Source organism: Trachemys scripta, chromosome 24 (genome assembly GCF_013100865.1).
Source record: "Trachemys scripta elegans isolate TJP31775 chromosome 24, CAS_Tse_1.0, whole genome shotgun sequence".
In the NCBI taxonomy this organism is placed as follows: Eukaryota; Metazoa; Chordata; order Testudines; family Emydidae; genus Trachemys; species Trachemys scripta.
The window spans coordinates 10,774,306-10,794,940 of record NC_048321.1 but is presented as its reverse complement, the minus strand read 5'-3'; the positions used below and the strand labels follow the sequence as shown (position 1 = coordinate 10,794,940).

Below are 20,635 nucleotides of genomic sequence, written 5' to 3'. Positions count from 1 at the left end.
GGGCGCCACTGGAGCTGGGGGGAGGCAGGGCTCCAGAGGGGAGGGGAGGCAGGGCTGGGAAAGGCTGGGGATTGAGAGCTGCAGCTAGGCCGCTCCCTGGGCAGGTTCCCAGCCCAGCAGCCCAGGGGGAAGGGGCTTTGGCCCCCAGGGGCTCGGATTCGCCCCCCTGCCATTGCCAGGGGCTGGGAGAGCGCAGGGGCCGGAGAGGGAGAAGGGGAAAGAGGAGGAAGGAGGTGGGGAACATCCCTCCCCCCAGCTGGGATGCACAGAGACCAGCAATCACAATTCAGCCAGAAAGGGACAGGCTTTCCCCCCCTCCCTGCCACTTAATGCAGTGAGAGAAGGAAGAAAACAGGAGGCGGGAGGGAGAGATATACAGGGACCTTTCAAACCAGATTTGCCAGCAAGCTAATAACAAGAATTGGTGCAGTATTTTTTTCCCCCCTTCTTCTTCTTCCTCTTCCCACTGAAAGACTCAGACAGAGGAAGAGAGAGAGGCAGAGAAGCGGATGGGAAAAGGGAGGAAGAGAAATAAAGAAGGAAAGAATCTCCATTTCGTGGAGAGGGGGATTTTGCAGGGACTGGTTCATTTTACGCTGCAAGGAAAAGGATATTGGGGTTCAGAGGCAGAGTTCAAGAGAGGGGTCATTCGGCCTGGAAAGGTGGAGATTGGGGAGTCTGTTGAGGAACCAAACCAGAATTGCTATTTATTTTCAGGGAGCTTGTGGATTTTTTTGCTTTCGGAAGCCGGGTTTGCATGAGCTGGTATTTTATTTTCAGGGTTTGGTTTGTTTTTTTTAAAGGAAGAAACTGATTTGTGTCAAGTTTTAGGAACCTTAAAATGCAGTTTGGGGGTTTAAAAAATTAGGACATCTTTTTTTATTTAATTTTTGTAAGGGTTGAACTGGACTCAGAAACAGTGTACATACTATTGTATGATTTTTATTGATTATTTATTTTTCAATGATAGCAAGGAAAGACCGAGCTGTTACCCTAAAAGAAGTGCCAATTTGTGGAAGAATTTGAGCTTCTGGTATTTTTTTTTCTGTTACAGTTTTTCAAGTATTAGGCTAGGGATTTTATTTTAATTTTTTTTTTGTCTCTGCCCTGCAAACAGAAGAACAGCTGTTAAAACTGGATTATAAGGATGTTTTTTTATCTGTGTTTTGCAGTTAAGACTTTAATATTTTGAAGAAAAACTGCTTTGTTTCCTTTTACATTTTTTCGACAGCATCTGTAACCTTGAAAAGACTATTTTTGGACGTAATAAAAAGGCAAGTGTGTTTTTTAGTTTTTTTCAGAAGAAAACAGGAGGGGAAAAATTAAAAAAAAGAAAAGGAAAAAAAGGACTATGTTCATACTCCAGCTCAAGATGGACCTGCAGCTTCCAGGATCTTGATCGGTTTTCCTCTTCTGGAATTTTTTTTTTTCCGGGAGGGTGCGATTTTAAAATTATAAAAGCAGTCAAGAAAACAGAGGACCCTGGATTTTTGGATCAGCGAAGGAGACAAGAAGAATCATGAGTGTGAGGCCTCCGCAGACTGCACTAGACAGGTATGTGTTTGTTGGGTTATTTATTTTTTTGTCCTCTTAATGCTTGTGATTGAATATCAAATTTCGTGATGCTACTTTGGGATTTGGGTTCTTTTTTCTGGGCAGGGCTTATCTTGAATTGAGCAAACTGGCTCCTTTGCTAGTTTGAGTGTGATGCAAATGGGTACTAGTGGTGCTACACAAATTGTGTATGGAGTGTTTTTGTGTGCCTGTATGTGTGTGTGTGAGAGAGAGAGAATTGGTATGTGGGCTGTGAGGATTTGCAGGCTGGGGGAATGCCTTGTTTGTTTGTCCACAGGGGGAATTGTGTGTGTGTGGGGGGGTTTTCTACACAAAAATGCTTCTAAATAATTTTACTCTCAATACTGTATGTGAGTTGCTCCCTGTCTGGGTCATCCCCTTTTCCCCACTGATCCTCCAGCTTCCTCTGTTTCCATCTCCTATGCAGACTGCAGTGGGCTGGGCCTGGGCCTAGTTTAGGATGGGCATTATTCCATGTATGGTACCCAGGTTCCTCTGCAGACTGTGTGGTCACTTGGTAAATTACCTTGATCCACTCCCCTGGAAGAGGAAATGCCCTCCCCCTCTCATGCACCATGTCAGTACCTGATCCTGCAGTCCTCACGCAGGCAAGGCCCCCACTGGAAGTTAATGGGAGTCTTGACTGCAGACGTGACCCCTTTAGCATGGTCTCTGGTGCCTGGAGTTAGGTGGTTGCAATCTGCCAAATGATGTTGGGGAGTGTGGATAAGCCAGGCGGCAAGTGGGGTGCAGACAGTGAGGCTAGTTGCAGTGGGGGGTGGTAATGGATTGGGATGGTGCCATGCATGCTGGGGGCTGGGGAAGGCCACTGGATTGAAACAGAGGGCAGAGAAGAGCATGGAGGGTTACTCCCCCACCTCTTCCCAAAACAAAAGTCCATGCACAAAACACTGCACCGATTCTTTCCTGGACTGCAATATTCTCCTTTCACTGCAGTCGTTGGTTTAATATCCTCCCGTGTGGAAAGACATGAGATAAAGCAGGTATTCTAGTGTGTGCTGCATGCTTGGGTTCTATTTTTATTTATTTATTTTTTTGGTCCTATCCCTTTCTGTGCAGCTCAGAGGATTTTTATCATCAACACACTCTCAGATTTCCAAATGCCACCCAAGCAGGAGCTGAGCCGTGGAGTTTAAATCTCTCACGCGTTTTCTAAAAGTTAATAATAATGAATAATATGCTGCATTTTTAAAAATAACACTTTTCATCCTCGGAGGAACCTCACTGTGCCTAGAAGCTACAGGCTAGGCCTGCATGCTCTTCCGAGCAGGTGTAGTGTTTACTACTGCAAGTAGTCCCACTCAGTAGCAAGTACTAGTTAAGGTCACACCTACACCGTAGGCACTGCAGCTAAGTTGTTGTAATGTAGATGCTTCTGGAAGGGATTTTCGGTCGATGTAGGTAATCCACCCCCCGGTCGGTCGTAGCTAGGTCGACAGAAGAATTCTTCTGTCAGCGTAGCCGCGTCCACATTGGGGGTTAGATTGGCGGTCAGGAACGTGAACTTTTTGAAGCCGTGACGGCCGTAGCTAGGTCGATCTAACTTCTAAGCGTAGACCAGACCTCAGGGTTTGGAGTGTTGGGAGATAGCTTCACGCTGAAATGCATCCACCTCTAGGGTGGAGGATGTCAACAGCCAATGGTGAGAGGCGAAGAACGAACCCCTTATTATGAAAAGTGCCACAGGATCTTTGCGGCGCCTACAGCGCTGTCTCTGCTAGGATTTGAAGTGGCTTGTATAAAGCACGCTGCGGTACTGGTGTCTCTGACACCTGCCTCTGGTAGCAACTGGCTTTGGGCTGGTAGCTTTAGTTTTCCCTGAGGACTGTTGGCTGTGCAAACAGCAATGGTTTTTCTCTGTCCGTTCAAGCTAAGCTACTCCCTGTATTAGAACAAATACAGATTTTGATTAGGCAGGTATTAAACCCTGATAAGTTAGGGCCTGGTGATTCATTTACTTACTGATATTTCTCTTGCTCTCATTGCCATAGTAGCCGCGTTCCTGCAGGCAAATGAAATCACTGCCAGAAGTGGGGCCTCACTCCCAGGGCAGATAATACTGTGGGCAAGGCAGAGGGGCTGGCTGGGGGCGCTACGCTGAATGTTTGAAGCACCTAAACCACCTAGAAATTGAAATCTTTCTTGGCCGGGGTGGGCCCAGAACTCTGTGTCTGCAGGATTTCAGCTGTCGTTGAAGCTTCTAGCCCTTCCGGTTATGACGCTATACCCTTGCAGCCGCGACCCCAGGCAGGGCTGTCTGAGTCTGCATGCAGACCGCCCCCGCGCCTCTGCTGATGCCTGGAGCTTTTCGAAGGAGCTGTGTGATTGACAGGAAAGCGGTAGGATGCACAGCTGGGATTGGGACAGCTGTTTATGGGGCAGAGGACAAAGGACCCCAAAATGGAGTAGAATAGTGGGAGCCCCCCTCTCCCTCAATCCCCACCGGAGCCAAGAGGCCTGGGAAGTGGGGGATGATAGGAGAAAACAGTGGATGCCTAGCAGACGCCATTCCAGTCCTTTTTACTTGTCCCTGATGGCTTCTGCGCCCATATTCCACATTCACCTGCGGCCCTTTGCCACAGCAAGCTCTGACATCGGGGCGTGCGTCGGGGTTCCTTTTTCCCCCCAACAGCAGAGGACCCAATGGCCAGAGGCTTCTGAGAGAAGAGCACGGACTGCACCCCGGCGGGAATCCCAGAACCCTTCCCAGTAGCTGTGGGTAGCAGGTGGTCTGAGGGTTTCACTCCAGGCCACAGGAGGCTATCAGACATTCCTAGCATTTGTGTCGGCCCCCGGGACGGTTAGTTTGTTTGGTTTGTCCCTGCTGATGTAACGCGTGCTGGCCGGCCGGTTACATTCTTCCTCTGATCACAAGAAGCTCATCTGAAGCCTCTGGGGCCAGCAGTGGTTCGAATCCTGGAAGAGACCCTGCGTATGTGATGGCAGACACACCGGGGATTGAACTGGGCGTCTCCAGAGCTGCTACAGCTTGAGCCAAAGAGTGAAGGGACTCTAGGAGGGGCTGTAACAGATTCCTGTTCCCTGTGGATCAGGCACAGGGTTGCGGGGTGGAGACAACTTTGTTTAGCTACCTGGGAGCACCATAGTTTACTCTGTAGGACTTTCTATCCAGGACCATAAAAAACTCTGTGCTGTCTGCTTTGCAGGGGATGTTGCAAACCTTGTTAATGTCTCCTCTTCCAGTTGCGTGGCGGCCTGGACGCCGCTGGGCTTCCGCCCTGCACCATGCAAGCGGCTCCAGTTCCAGTAGTGCATAGCTGGCGGGAAAACGCAACATCAGGGTAGCACCCAAGGGCGGCCTACTGAAGGTGGAGGTACCTCTCTAGCTCGGCTGGACGGTCACCTGCCTGAGAAGCCGTTTTCTAGTCCTTCCTCTGGCGTCTCCTGCCTGCCCCGGGATAGCAAGTGCCTTGCTGGTGGTGGTTTGTACTACTGTAGTGCTTGGGAGCCCTAGACGCGGACCGGGACTCCAGCGTGCTAGGCGCTGTACAAACAGAACTTTGACAGGTGCGTGTTCTGCCTAGCTGGGGCGCACAGGGGCACGGCGTGCCTAGGGAGTTAAAGGAGAGTGCTTACAGAGCGGCTGCCTGTTGCTCATACTGGGTCAGACTAATGGTCCATCTAGCCTGGTAGCCTGTCTTCCGACAGTGGCCAATGCCAGGTGCTTCAGACGGAGGGAACAGAACATGCAATCATTGAGTGATTCATCCCCTGTCGTCCACTCCCAGCAAACAGAGGCTAGGGACACTCAGAGCATGGTGTGGCATCCCTGCCCATCCTGGCTAATGGCCCATCCTCCTCGGTGCCGGTAGGGCACTGGTGGCGAGGGGGGCGTGATGCCTTCTGTGCCCTGCGGGTGTGGGCTGGTGCAGGGGGCAAGTGAGGCATTGATAACGCAGGTGTCTGGGGTAAGCCTTCTCCCTCGGAGCCGTATCACGTGATAATTCTGAGTCCTTGCACAGCGTTTCTCATCCAGGGATCTCAAAGCACTTTCCAAAGGTCGGTGGTGGTGATCAGACAAATGAGGAAACCCCTTGGCTCCACACCGTACAGTGGGGCTCGCAAACAGAACCCAGATAGAAACAGAAACCTTGAGCCGTAGCCTCTAGGTCGCACTCCCTCTTGGAATTGGAAATAGAACCCAGGAGTCCTGACTCCCAGCCCCCTGTGCAAACCGCTAGGTAATGCTGCTACCTGGAGACTGGGGTTCGTGTTGTAGAGTTACAAACTATACTGCCCTAAAGAGCGATGGCTCCTTCATTACACGGAAAAGGAAGTGTGGCCAAAAATAGAAAGGAAAAATAACAAGGTTTGTTCCTCTGCTGTTCAAATACCTTTCGCTTGTCACGTATCAGGAACCTTTATGCCCCGATGAGTTTGCAATTTCTCTGCGTCTCAGTTGGGGAGGGATAGGGATAAGCTGTACTGCTAGGCCCTGGTGATGGGCTGTCAGTGGGGAGGATAAGGAGGAGGGAAGGATTTCTGCCCTTTTATCCTCTGCAGGTTTCAGTTCCTCGCAGGTTAATGAAAGCAAACTAATCGGCTGCGATGTCCGCAAAGCACTCTGCAATTTTGCTAGTTAAATCTCCCCAGGAAGCGGCCCACTTCTGCTCCAGCGCCGCAAATCAGATTAACTGTCTGTACCAGACAAGCGTTGGAGGGGGTGGCTCAGCAAACTACGCATCCGTCTCCATGGAATCACGGGTTCAAATCCGTGCCTGGGTCCTCTCAGCTCTTCATCCTTACAAGGTCGAGGAATTCAGCTCCCCGCTGGCTACAGCATCGGAGACGTTAATAAAACAAGAGCTGGACTCTTTCCCCCACACACCCAGGTGTTAGAGGGATGCAAAGGTGATTCTTTTGTAGGAGAATGGGATTGGTCCTGCCCACTGCGGCTGTCGTGCTCTGTACCAGTGAATCGCTGCCCTCCACCCCAGAGCTGGCTGCGTTTTGGTGGTGGATTTTGGTACATACAGGTATTGGTCCTACGCTGAGCTGGCAAAGCCCTGCGCAGAATCTCATTAAAGACCAGTAAAGAATAATTGCATGGTGTGTGAATTTGATCAGGAATCCCAGCAGAAGGGCTATCGGAGTGGGATGGTATTTCAGTTTTGGACAGGTCAGTGGGGCTTTATTGGGGCCAGAGAGGTCTGCTCAGTGGAAGATCAAGGCCCTATTATGGTTTTTGCTTGCTAAATAACCTTTCTGGTGGCAGGTGGTTCCTTTGTTTGGCCTTTGATTTGGGCCCTCTCTTCTGTACTCCGCAGAACCTCTTACCTTTTAAATATGCGTAAGTTTCTGTTTCTTCTCCAGGCCACAGTTAGCACTGGAATGATGACGATATTACCCTAGCTCTTACATAGTGCAGTTCATCAGCAGATCTCAGAGCACGTTACAAAGGTCAGTATCACCATCCTCATTTAACGGCGGGGGAAACTGAGGCACGGAGAGAGGATGTGACTTGCCTACGGTCACCCAGCAGGCCACTGGCAGAGACCAGAACAGACTCCTGGGTCGCAGGCCAGGGCTCAGTCCCTTAGGCTACACTGCCGCTCCGTCAGCAAAGTTGTATTTCTCCCCTATGGATCATCTTATTTCTCTCTCCTGATGTGGCCTAGTGATCTGGGTGCTGCTTGGAGCAAATCCCATCTCTAACGCGGTGGCCTTGGGCACTTGTGCCTCTCCTTGGTTTTGGGGATGTCAGTGCCTCGCAGCAGGGTCATGGGGACCAGTTGGTAAAGGTCCTTGGATGGAAAGTGGCAGAGTTTGATGCCCTGAGTCTGGGAATTGCCTTGTCTCTCATGGTTTCAATACCAACTTCCTACAATAGGCATGAGGCTTCAGCCAGGGTGCTAAATAAATACAGCTCTGCAGCCATATTTAGTGCCTCCGAGGTTGAAGCTATGCATTGGTTATTCTTGTCCTTTGGGTCTAATGGCAGAGACATGGGCCCCAGGTCTTGGTGATCTGTTTTTTATTTTACCCCTGTTGGCTTTAATGCATTGGGTCAGAATAGACCAGAGTTTGTTCCTGCTGCAGCTGATCGGAGTGCCAGCTTCCGCACCCTGGCATGCACAGTAGGGAGGACCCCGTATTGGCAGCCCGTTAGAATGAGCCTTCTGTCTCGGCACATTGTGCCCGAAAAATGAAATAACTTCTGTGAGTAATTGAGGGACAGAGGCAGATTGTTCACGGCATGGCATGGAGAGACGCTTGGGATATCAAATTGCAGTGAGTAGTTTCCCTGTTCTGCTGGCGCTGGCTTCGCATCACCCGCTGGAATCCCTAGTTAGCCGGCTCTTTATCGTCTGGGTTACAGTACCGCTTCTGGGCGACAGCCACATGGATGTGACATTGGCACAGCATTGTCTCGTAAGAATGAGCCTGCTTCATTCATACCAGCAAGTTCTGGGCGTGGAAGCTCTTCCTTCTTGGCCTGCTTTCTGCAGAGAACAAGGTTTCCTTTTCCCTCTCCTGTGGAAGAAGCTGGGACTGGGTGTTGTAAACATGGCCTTAGAAGACTTGACACACACTTGAGCAGCTCCTCACCTCTGTTTGTTGAAGTGGCTGGATTCTGCAATGTTGCGCCCACTGGGAAGATCTCTTGCAGGCCTGAACTTCCATCAAGGCCTGCCTAAGGACCTGATCTGGACACTTCTAATGTGCCCATCACAGTGGAATCTAGGCACCATCAACTCTGACTATGTCAGCACATGCCACTGCATCCACTCTTGCCTTCATAGCCTAGAAGATGCAAGTAGAAATGTACCAGCAGGGCAGCTGTTGATTATTCTGCTGTTGGAATGTGGCATTTTTCACAGTTGATACTGAGGACCTCACCTCCCAGTGACCCCGATCCAGCAGTCCAAAGGAGATGTCCAGTAAAAAGTGCACACCTCTTTAACCCCTAGACCACGTGCCCCATCAGAAGAGGGAATAGAACCCAGGAGTCCTAAGTTCTATCCAGGTTTGCTGTTGGGGGTTACTGGGCTATGGGGACTTTTACCTCTGGGTGGCTGATTTGACTGTAGCCCAGGTGAGTGGTGAACAAAAGCTGTGGTGATCTGACAGCTGGTTAGCATCCCCCCTGTGCAAAATGTTTGGTGGGTCTCCCCCTCCTTCCTAGTAGCCACACAAGCCCATCGCTACGCTGGCGGTAACTGGGCATCCTTGTTACTGAGAGAGAGAGAGAGAGAGTGCAATTCTGCCTCCAGAGCTATCGTTCTGGCCACTTTCATCAACCCTAAATTCTCACTCTTCAAAATAAACAAACCAGACAGATGCTGGTTGCATTCTCCTGCTGCAAGGTTCTTGTTTCCCTGCTGAGAGAGAGAGAGAGAGAGAGAGAGAGTGTGTGTGTGTGGACTGGGGGGGAGAGCAGGTATTTGCTGGGAAAAAACACTTTCTTTATGTAAATTTCTGATAAACCGAAAAAACCATCCAGAAGGCTAAAAATAAATAGGGTATGTCTACACAACAGAGACGATAGCCCCATCTTGCAGAGAGAGCCTGTGCTGACGGAAGTTGGTTTTCTGACAGTGTAGGAACACCCCCTCCCCAAACAGAATTTCTCTTCCTTTGACATAGCTGTGTCCACACTGGGGGTTTGGTCAGGATGGCTGCATTGGTCAGGAGTGTGTTTTTTCATACCCCTGACTGATGTAGCTACGCTGGTATAAATTGGGAATCTAGGCTTTGCTCTGTCTAATTAAACGCTTGGTCCTTGCAGCCTATATACGATGCGTAGGAGTGTGAGGCTATTGGTTAAGGCACCTGAGGATTACTTCCTGATTTTTTTCCCTCTCTTGCAGTCCGCTCATGCCCTGAAGCATGAGACGTGGTTACTCTTAACTTGTGCTGCGTAAGTGCAACTACTGGGCTTAATGTTTTTTAGCCCTTTTTGTTTTTAATTAATTAATGGAGATATCCTATCTCCTAGAACTGGAAGGGACCTTGAAACATCGAGTCCAGCCCCCTGCCTTCACTAGCAGGGCCAAGTACTGATTTTGCCCCAGATCCCTAAGTGGCCCCCTCAAGGATTGAACTCATAACTCTGGGTTTATCAGGCCAATGCTCAAACCACTGAGCTATCCCTCCCCCAATAGCCAGATTGTCCTCTGCTGCTTTTATCTAAGCTCTTGTCTTGTCTACGTGGTGGAAACTGACTGGCCTATCTATTCCAGAACAGCTCCCTGTGTGGACACAGTGTTCCGGAGTGAAAGTGACTTTTATTCCAGAATAAGAGTGTCCACACAGGGAGCTGCTCCCGAATAGCTAAATTATACTGGAATTATGCTGGTTTATTTCCCCATGTAGACAAGGCTTGAGGCAGTGATCACCATAGTATCTGGGTCAGTGCATCTGCAACTTGGTCTCAGCTGGTCTCTTTAAACATGGGCATTGTAGCAGTGTGGTGTGAACCTGCTCCCATTAACACACTGTCCTGTGGAAACTGATACCTAACTGTGTCTTTGTGCAGTGGGGGACACAGCAAATAATTGCACCAGCATCTTTGAGGCGGAGAGTGAATGGGGGTGAGGGTTGATGGCACTTCTGTGTCGTTTCCAGAAGGTTACGGGATCGTACACCTCCTCTAGGGCTTGATCCTGAGGTGCACTGTTCCTCTAAAGGGTGTTGCTTCCTTATAGAATTAATAATCCCGGGTCATGGAGTATAATAAGTGATTATGCTTGTGATAAAAGGAGGAGCATTGGTTTGGGGTCGTGGCGTCGGTTTGGAGTCATGGCGTCTTACTTTTGAACAGGCCTTCCCTGTTTTAAATGCAGAGCACATCGGTAACCAGTGAGAGAGGGGCTGGCTGAACTGAATCAACACAGCTGTTTAATAGCGGTGGCCTACCTCTGCTGAAGGAATCATAGAAGTGTAGGCCTGGAAGGGACCTCAGGATGTCCTCTAGTCCAGCCACCTGCTCTGAGGAAGGACCAAGTAAACCTAGGCCAGTCCTAAAAGGGATTTGTGTAACCTGCTCTTAAAAACCGCCAGTGATGGAGATTCCACAACCTCCCTTGGAAGCGTGCTCCAGAGCTTAACCCCCCTTAGAGCTAGAAAAATGCTAAATATCTAACTTACATCTCCCCTTGCTGCAGATTAAGCCCTCTACTTCTTGTCCTACCTCTAATGTCCATGGAGAGGCATTGATCAATGTCGTCTCTATGACCGCCCTTAACATATTTGAAGACTATCAGGTCCCCCTTCAGTCTTCTTTTCTCAAGACTAAACAGGCCCCATTTTTTTTAAATCTTTCCATATAAAAGGTTTAGAAAACTTGACCTATCATTTTTGTTGCTCTCCACCAGACTCTCTCCAGTTTGTCCACATCTTTCCTAAAGTGTGGCACTTAGAACTGGACGCAATACTCCAACTGAGGTGTCTCATCAGTGCCTAGTAGAACAGGACAATTACCTCCTGGGTCTTAGGTGCCGCACTCCTGTTAATTAGCCTTTTTGCAACTGCATCACACTGTTGATTCATCTTCAATTTGTGATCTGCTGATCACTCCCAGATCCTTTTTAGCACTGCTGCTATCTGGCCAGATATTCCCCCTTTTGTAGTTGTGCATTTGATTTTTTCCTTCTAAGTGTAGTACTTTGCACTTGTCTCTATTGAATTTCATGTGTGTGGGAGGGGGAATAATACACACACACACACACTCTCTCTCCCCCCCCCCCCCAGGCCTGTTTTGCCACTGCCCTGCACCATGTGCAATCTTTTTCACCAGGGCAAAGTGGGTGTGAAATGCTACAACTCTGTAATTGACCCCACACAATGCAGGGGGATGGAGAGTTGGACCCGACCATTAGAGGTGGTGTGATGGAATTGGTGTTGATTAACTCCTGATTACTGTAAACCCTGGGCTTATCATTTCACCATCAGATACAGAAGCTGAGGTGAAACAAGATAACCTTTCCACTCCACTTTTTGTCAAAGAGCTTATGCTTCCAATTTCGAGGCGGACTTGTCTAGTGGTTAGAACAGATGGCTGGGAGCTTGGGCTCCTGGCTGGCAGAGCTAAGGACAATACAAAGGAGTTTTTACAGTATATTCGGAACAAAAGAAATCCTAGCAGTAGAGTAGGCCCATTACCAGGTGCAGATGGTAAACTTGTTTGATGATGATGCAGCAAAGGCAGAAACGTTCAGGAAATATTCCTGTTTCGTAATTGGAAAGATGCAGGGTGATGAACTTGTATCGCATGAGGGATGACTAAGTTCTTTCCGGTCCATTAGTAACCAAGGGGGATGTTGAACAACATCTACTAGTGATAATCACTTCCAAATCAGCAGGCTGGGATCACTTGCACCCAAGAGTCCTTAAAGAGCTGGTTACGGAGATCTCTGCGCTGCTGATGTTAATTTTTAATAAATCGTGGAATGCCAGGGAAATTCCAGAAGACTGGAAAAGTGCTCGTGTTGTACCAATATTCAAAAAGGGCAAGCGAGAGGCCCCAGTTAACTGTAGGCCTATTGACATCACGCAAAATATGGAAAAGCTGATAAGGGATTTAATTAATAAAGAATTAAAGGATAGGAACATAATCAACGTCACTCGACATGTCTTTATGGAAGATAGGTCTTGTCATCCAAACATGATTTCATTCTTTGAGGAGATTACTAGTTTAATAAAGAAACTCGACAGATATAATATACTTTGATTTAGCATTTGATTCTGATTAAATTAGTGCTCTACAATACCAATAAAGCACAGGTTAGAAGGATTACAAACTGGCTAACTGAAAGATGTCAAAAAGTAATTGTCATTAGGAAAGCCCCCTCAGGGAATGGGTTGTTTCTAAGAGGGGTTTTCTAGACCCAATGCTGTTCGACATTGTCATCAGTGATCTGGAAGTAAGCAGAAAGTTACTGCTGATAAAATTTATGGATGACAAGGATTGGCAGAGCGGTAAACGATCCTGATGACAGGGCAGTCACAGAGCGATCTGGAGCCTCATTCAAATGAAATGCATTTTAATACAGTCCAATGCAAAGTTACACCTCTAGGAACAAGGAATGCAGGCCGCCCCTACAGAATGAGAGACTGTCCTGGAAAGCAGTGACTCGGAAGAGGATTTTAAGGCTCGTGGTGAACTAGCAACTCAACGTGAGCTCCCGGTGCGACGTTGTGGCCAACAGGGCTAATGCGATCTTCGGATGTATAGATAGAAGTAGAGAGCAGGAGCAGGGAGGTGATTTTTACCCCTCTGCATGGCGTTGGTGAGCCCAGTACTGGAATAGTGCATCCAATTGGGATGGCCACATTTTAAAAAGGATATTGGAAATTTGTCAAGGGTGCAGAGAAGCACCCCCGTCCCCCAATGATTGGAGGGCTGGAGAAAATGCCGTACAGTGAGAGACTTAAAGAGCTCAATTTGTTTAAGAACATAAGAACGGCCGTACTGGGTCAGACCAAAGGGCCATCTAGCCCAGTATCCTGTCTACCGACAGTGGCCAATGCCAGGTGTCCCAGAGGGAATGGACCAACAGGCAATGATCAAGTGATCTCTCTCCTGCCATCCATCTCCATCCTCTGACAAACAGAGGCTAGGGACACCATTCCTTACTCATCCTGGCTAATAGCCATTAATGAACTTAACCACCATGAATTTATCCAGTTCTCTTTTAAACGCTGTTATAGTCCTAGCCTTCACAACCTTCTCAGGTAAGGAGTTCCACAAGTTGTGCGCTGCGTGAAGAAGAACTTCCTTTTATTTGTTTTAAACCTGCTGCCTATTAATTTCATTTGATGACCCCTAGTTTTTGTATTATGGGAATTAGTAAATAACTTTTCCTTATCCACTTTCTCCAGATCACTCATGATTTTATAGACCTCTATCATATCCCCCCTTAGTCTCCTCTTTTCCAAGCTGAAGAGTCCTAGCCTCTTTAATCTCTCCTCATATGGGACCCGTTCCAAACCCCTAATCATTTTAGTTGCCCTTTTCTGAACCTTTTCTAATGCCAGTATATCTTTTTTAGATAAGGAGACCACATCTGTATGCAGTATTCGAGATGAGGGCGTACCATTGATTTATATAAGGGCAATAATATATTCTCAGTCTTATTCTCTATCCCCTTTTTAATGATCCCTAACATCCTGTTTGTTTTTTTGACCGCCTCTGCACACTGCGCGGACATCTTCAGAGATGTCAAAAAGAAGCTTCTCAAAAAGAAGGATGAAAGGTGACTTGATTAGGGTATGTAAGTACCTTCGCAGGGAGAAAATCCTGGCTACTGAAGGGTTCTTTAGTCCAGCGGAGAAAGGCAGAACAAGAACCAATGGTTGGAAGCTGAAGCCAGACCAATTCCAATTAGAAATAAGGCTCAAATTTTGAACATGGAGGGTGAGTGAGCATTGGAACAAACCTCCAAGGGAGGTGGTGAATTCTTAGTCTCTTGATGTCTTCATATCAAGACTGGATGCCTTTCTGGAAGAGATGCTTTAGCCAAACACTCGTGGGCTCAAGACACGAGTAACTGGGTAGAGTTTAAGGGCCTGTGATGTATATCAGCGTGGAAGGATTGAATTTTTATCAGTAAATGGCAATTCACACTCACACTCACTCTCTCTCTCTCTCTCTCTCTTTTCTATCCATAATTGAAAGTTACAGTGAGGCACAGTAAGAAAAATGCTGCGTGAGACATGATTAGAGTTTAATTTAAGGATATTTGACATGTTGTTGAGAGTTTGTGTTTTAATGGTTATAAAGCTTTCATGTTTTGAATCTCAGCATCTGCTGTCATTAAATAGTCCTCTGACCCCTCACAATTTCCTGCAACTGTGAAAATTTAAAATTGACAAAAAATGCTTTAAAATAACCATCTATATTATTGATCGAAATTATTTAAAAAAAACAACAACCGAATTCTGCTACGCCTGATATATGGGAGGACAGGCTAGATGATCTAACGCAAGGGTTCTCACGACAATTTTTTTGGTGGCCTCAGAGTGTGGCCACCAACTCTGGCTGGTGACCGTGCTGACAATTTTTCCTAAAATATTTAATTAACTTTAGGAAAAACAAATAAATATACAGGTCCAAATCATTGTAATTTATTTATGTAGGGTTTTTTCAGACTCAGTAATAAAAATAATTGACAGTTGTCTCTATTCTTTACTGGATGTAAACAGAATAGAAACACAAATAAGGTGTTTCACATGTTCTTGTCTTTTTGTTGTTGTTTCTTTTGCTTTTTCGGTTGCGCTGCTGCCCGCCCCCCCCCCCCCCGCCCAAGATTTGCCAGCTGGATGGGGAGTTGGGCAAGGAGACAGCGGGACCCAAGGACAATGGGGAGGGAAGGGGTGGTGAGCCTGGGCCGGAGCCTGAAGCCACATGCCCGAAGCCTGCCTCCCCTACCGCCGGGAAAGTGAGGAATTCACCAGTTGCCTGCATCTCCAGCCTTTGTGTCTCCGGAGGGGAGCAGGGCCTAGCCGCTGCTGGGAGAGGGGCCACTGCTTTGCGCCCCCCTGCCCCCATCACAGCCCAGGAGGCTGTGGCCGCAAGAAAAGGCCCTGGTGGCTGCATTTGAGAAACACCGAAAGGATCCCTTGTGGCCTATGAAGATGAAACTACTCCCGTCTCTGCTACTGCTTCATTGTGTGACTTGGGGCAAGTCATGTCAAATCTCCGTGCCTCCATTTCCCCCCACCTAGAGATGAAAAATTCCTTAGTACCAACAAGGAAATATATGAAACAAGCCATTGTGTGTGGAATAACAACAGCCCCTTAGAGTGGTATTGTCACCTCCTGGCATAGGTGCTGGAACTGGGGAGGTGCGGGGGGTGCTGCAGCACCCCCGGGCTGGAAGTGGTTTCCATGATATCCAGGGTTTACAGTTTGGTTCAATGGCTCTCAGCTCCCCCACTATACAGATTGTTCCAGCCCCGCTTCCTTGCCATACGTTGCTCTGTCACGCTTGCATTTTCCCGTGTAATTTAGACTGAATTCCTTTGGGGTAGAGGCCTGTTGTTCCGGTTGGCCTGTAAAAGCCTCATGCATGCTTATGGCACCGTATAGATCCTAATTCTTCACCTGCTTTTTGTAAAACGCTCTGAAATCCTGCCGAAAGGTGTTAACATGGTGGGGATAAATATTGCTGTCAATTTGTTCATCTCTTTCCCGTGCCTAGACATAGTCTCTTTTAAAAATAAATAAATCGAGGCCTCTCTCTCTCTCTCTCTCTTTCTAGTTCCATTTTTAGTTTTCAAACAGTGAAGTATCGGCGATTGGACTGCAAGGGTTAGAGTCCTTCAGACTTCATAGCGCGCTCGTCTGGTATTGATGCTTCATGCTGAAAGACAGCGCCGTGCAAGTAACTTAAATGAATGCAGGGTTTGCACGAGCAGACCCCCTCTGCCCACCCGCAGCCCCCTTGACTTCAGTTCTGCCCTCATGGGTCAAGTTCTAGGAGCGTGCGGGGAGGGGTAACTGCAGAGTTGACAGCTGCTGATGCTCAACCTTAACTGTGTCCCCTTGTGCGTATCCATGACAAAATGGGCTGGAGCTAGGTGACGGTTGTAGCAGGAATGAAAAGTCCCGCCATTCGCTGAGCTTTGTCCATTGTCACTAGCATACATGTCTTAGTAGCCCCATAGAGTCTGCCAGGTGCTAGTACCATGCTTTGTCGACAATAAACCTGGCCTGGTGCCTTGATCCCTTAACGGGTCTTGTGGTCGTTGGACGGTTCACTCGAGGTCTTCTGTGCCGGCTGTCTCTGCGGAGCTGGGGGAACACACATGCAGTCGAACATCTAACCCAAGCTGTAATGCTTCTTGAATAATGCGGCTTGAAGTATGTCTGTTGTGTGACTGCAGTGATGGAGAAGATGCTAAGTCGAAATCTGTGGAGGCTGAAATCCTTGATCTAGCCCCAGGACAGATGCTGGCTGGGTAAATACATCATTAGTGGGAGAGCAGGGGGAGGGGTGTATGGGAGGGGAGATGGGGAGTAAGTGGTGATCATTTTTATATGCCTATTGTAGACACGGCCTGAGGCTTGGCCTACACTTAAAAGTTAGGTTGAAATAGCTTTGTTGGTCAGGGGTATGAAAAAACCACGCCCTTGACCGATGTAGTAGTGCCGACCTAACCCCCAGGGTAGATGCAGTTATGTCAACAGAAGTGTGCTTCTGTCACCATAGCGAGCTTTGTTGGGGGAGGCAGTGTTCCTGCACCGATGGAAAATCCCTTCCGTTAGTCTAGGCTATGTCTGTGCAATGGGCTGATGTCGGCATCGCTGTGCTTGGATCGTCTCCGGAGTGTGGATATACCCTTGGTCTTGAACAGAAAAACTTAAGCAAGGGGTTAAATAACTTGAAGTAATAAACTGTGTAAAGGTGATTGTAAGCTCTCTGGGGCTGGGTTCTCTTTCTGTCATTTCGTAAGCCCCTCTGCATCGCTCTGGGGCTTGATTTCTCCTCTGGAGCTCGTCTACGTGCCAAATCGCTCTAGCTTAACGTAAGCCCATGTCTACACACACACATTGTACCACCAGTGTAACTTCAGCCGTACTAGGGCTTGTGCCAGTAACACTGTATCAGTAGGAAAATCACCCCCTTCAGGGTTTACTTTTATTAGTGTGTAAACAATACGTCAAGGGGCGTTTTAAACGGATTTAGTGAAACTAGTGCATGGATGCGCTTAGGGCTCGTCTCCATGAACCTTCAGTTTGCGACAAGCTGGGGTGTGAATCTGCCCGGCACGAGCCTGCTGCGGACCAACTATCCGTGTGGTCCCTGCTGACGGAGTTCGACCAGGTCATGCTACGTTTCTGGGCTGCAGTTTCCCTATCTGTGTAAGCTGGGGGTGGATAATGACATTTACCCATTTTTTGTAACGCGTGCTGAGCATTGTGGATGGAAAGCGCTTCGTGTTGCTGTTAATCTAACTTGGCTTCCTTTGTAGTACTAATGATACTTAGAATTTATGTGGCACCTTTCGTGTTCAAAGTGCTTTGCAAACCTTATCGAATTATGGCATAAATACTTATTTATGCCTTTATCACCTCCCGCCTTGGCTATTGCAGGTCCCTCTGTTCCTCCTGGGCGCCTACTCTCTAAGCTTTCATGACCTCTGGAAAGCCGAGACTATGCAGCTCTTTATCCAGAAAGCCTCCATTCAGAACCTCACCTGTGGCTTTCAACCTGCTCCTCCAGTCTTAGGCTGCAGCAACCTTTTGAGAAACTTACCGGGCTAGAACCTTATCTGGACTAGAACCTGCAACGTATGTGACAGGCATGGTGGGTGATAACAGAGGCTCTGTGCTAGGTACTGCCCATAACATCATAACTGCGTTGGCTTCAAGAGGCAGCTTCGTGTGAAGATGCTCTTAAATGGATTTTAAGCCTCATTTATATTGGTTTAGCTTGTCGAATTCACAGGGCACACCCCAAACTTTCTATCCAGTTTTTAACCCATCTGTCTGTCCACCCAGCGGCTTGCAGTGTCTGAACTAAATCAGTTTTTAAACAGATTTAAACTGGTGCAATGTCTGGGTGTAAACAAGCCCTCGGACTGGTGGCGGGGGAAAGAGGGTGTGCGATTGTTAAATTTCAGACGAAATAATTCTGAACTCCAGGGAAGGTGTATAAAGTTCATTGCATTCTCTGGGCCCAGTCCTGCCACGTGCTCGACACATTTTCCAAATGGCTGAAGGGATTTATTAAAAAAGACTAGGAATCGAGGATCCATGACCCCTTAGTGGCTTTGTAAACTTCAGCCATAGAAGGAGGTTTTTTATTTTTTTGGGATACTTACAGTTAATAAACAGGTGCTATAAAATATCTCTATCTTAGGCCTTGTCAAACCACAAGTGCGGCTTTCATTATAAGGGTATTGTTAAACCAGCCCTAGTGTGGACACAGTTTTGTCAGTTATAAAAGTGCCTTATACTGAAATAGCTCATTCTCATAAAGGTATAAAGGACCCTAATACTGCAGCCTTACTGAAGTCAATGGGACTAATCATGAGCTTAAGGTTAAGCACGTGCTTAAGTGCCTTGATGGACTAGAGCCAAAATACCGTTGAATGCCCTAAAATAAATTTAGGGCTCGTCTATACGGGAAGCGCGTTGTAGTGCAGCTGGTGAAGACGCTCTGTGCCGACTGGAGAGAGCCCTTCGTTGGCATAATAAATCTACCTCCACGAGAGGTGGTAGCTAAATCGGCTGGAGATGTCGGGGGGGGGCAGGCGGGGGGGGAGGGTTAGTCAGTGGGAGGGTCAGACAATTATATAATGACGCTAGACATTGAGATTCAAAAAGCTAAAGCTTTATAACCATTAAAACACAAATTGTCAGCATCACCTGTCAGAAGGTACAAAGTATTTTCCTTAAATCAAACTCTAATAAGTTCTCAAGCAGCAGTTTTCTTATGTGGCCATTCTGTAAGTTTTGATGATTATCAATGAAAATATTTTTGCACTGATTTGGGGTATAGGGACGAAATTGACATTTACCGATAAAAAAATCGAATCCTTCTGAGTCTAGTTACAGGGGCTCCTAAATATGTGGTGAAACCATAGTAAGAAGAAAAAAAATGCTCCTCTATGCAATTTTATTCCCTCCCACCCTTCTTTAAATTGACGGCATTGCTTTACCAAAATGTAAATCTACTTCTGTTTGTATGGAAACTAAGAACCAGAAAGATAATTACAAAACTCCCCTGTGCGTCATAGATTCTAGGACTGGAAGGGACCTCGAGAGGTCATCGAGTCCAGTCCCCTGCCCTCATGGCAGGACCAAATACTGTCTAGACCATCCCTGATAGACATTTATCTAACCTACTCTTAAATATCTCCAGAGTTGGAGATTCCACAACCTCCCTAGGCAATTTATTCCAGTGTTTAACCACCCTGACAGTTAGGAACTTTTTCCTAATGTCCAACCTAGAGCTCCCTTGCTACAGTTTAAGCCCATTGCTTCTTGTTCTATCCTTAGAGGCTAAGGTGAACAAGTTTTCTCCCTCCTCCTTATGACACCCTTTTAGATACCTGAAAACTGCTATCATGTCCCCTCTCAGTCTTCTCTTTTCCAAACTAAACAAACCCAATTCTTTCAGCCTTCCTTCATAGGTCATGTTCTCAAGACCTTTAATCATTCTTGTTGCTCTTCTCTGGACCCTTTCCAATTTCTCCACATCTTTCTTGAAATGCGGTGCCCAGAACTGGACACAATACTCCAGCTGAGGCCTAACCAGAGCAGAGTAGAGTGGAAAAATGACTTCTCGTGTCTTGTTCACAACACACCTGTTAATACATCCCAGAATGATGTTTGCTTTTTTTGCAACAACATCACACTGTTGACTCATATTTAGCTTGTGGTCCACTATAACCCCTAGATCCCTTTCTGCCGTACTCCTTCCTAGACAGTCTCTTCCCATTCTGTATGTGTGAAACTGATTTTTCCTTCCTAAGTGGTGCACTTTGCATTTGTCTTTGTTAAACTTCATCCTGTTTACCTCAGACCATTTCTCCAATTTGTCCAGATCACTTTGAATTATGACCCTGTCCTCCAAAGCAGTTGCAATCCCTCCCAGTTTGGTATCATCCGCAAACTTAATAAGCGTACTTTCTATGCCAATATCTAAGTCGTTAATGAAGATATTGAACAGAGCCGGTCCCAAAACAGACCCCTGCGATACCCCACTCGTTATGGCTTTCCAGCAGGATTGGGAACCATTAATAACAACTCTCTGAGTACGGTTATCCAGCCAGTTATGCACCCACCTTATAGTAGCCCCATCTAAATTGTATTTGCCTAGTTTATCGATAAGAATATCATGCGAGACCGTATCAAATGCCTGAGCAGTTTTAGAGAGAGGCCACGAAACAAGCCCATTAGATAAAACTCCACATCCACACCCATCATTTTCTCCATCCTTGTTTTTCCCAAATGGCCTGGCAGAAAGGTGGGCTATGTAGTCTGGGAACGCCTACAGACCACAGCTGAAATTGGGGCCTTGTAGTGCTGGTTGCTGTACAAGTGCATAGTAGAAGATGGGGAAAA

General features: G+C 47.3%; 1 protein-coding gene across 7 annotated transcripts in view; it reads left to right on the top strand.

The window, feature by feature from the left end:
- The first annotated feature begins 30 nt into the window (after positions 1-30).
- The window catches only part of ARHGEF11 (Rho guanine nucleotide exchange factor 11), a 78,738-nt gene continuing 58,133 nt past the window's right edge, over positions 31-20,635 (top strand). For 6 of the 7 annotated variants that reach the window (XM_034756349.1, XM_034756347.1, XM_034756351.1 and 3 more), the window contains exon 1: positions 31-1,554. In XM_034756349.1, coding sequence (XP_034612240.1) covers positions 1,520-1,554 — 35 coding nt within the window. In that variant the 5' untranslated portion in view covers positions 31-1,519. The remainder of the gene's footprint in view (positions 1,555-20,635) is intronic. The other variant, XM_034756346.1, reaches the window with a different exon arrangement.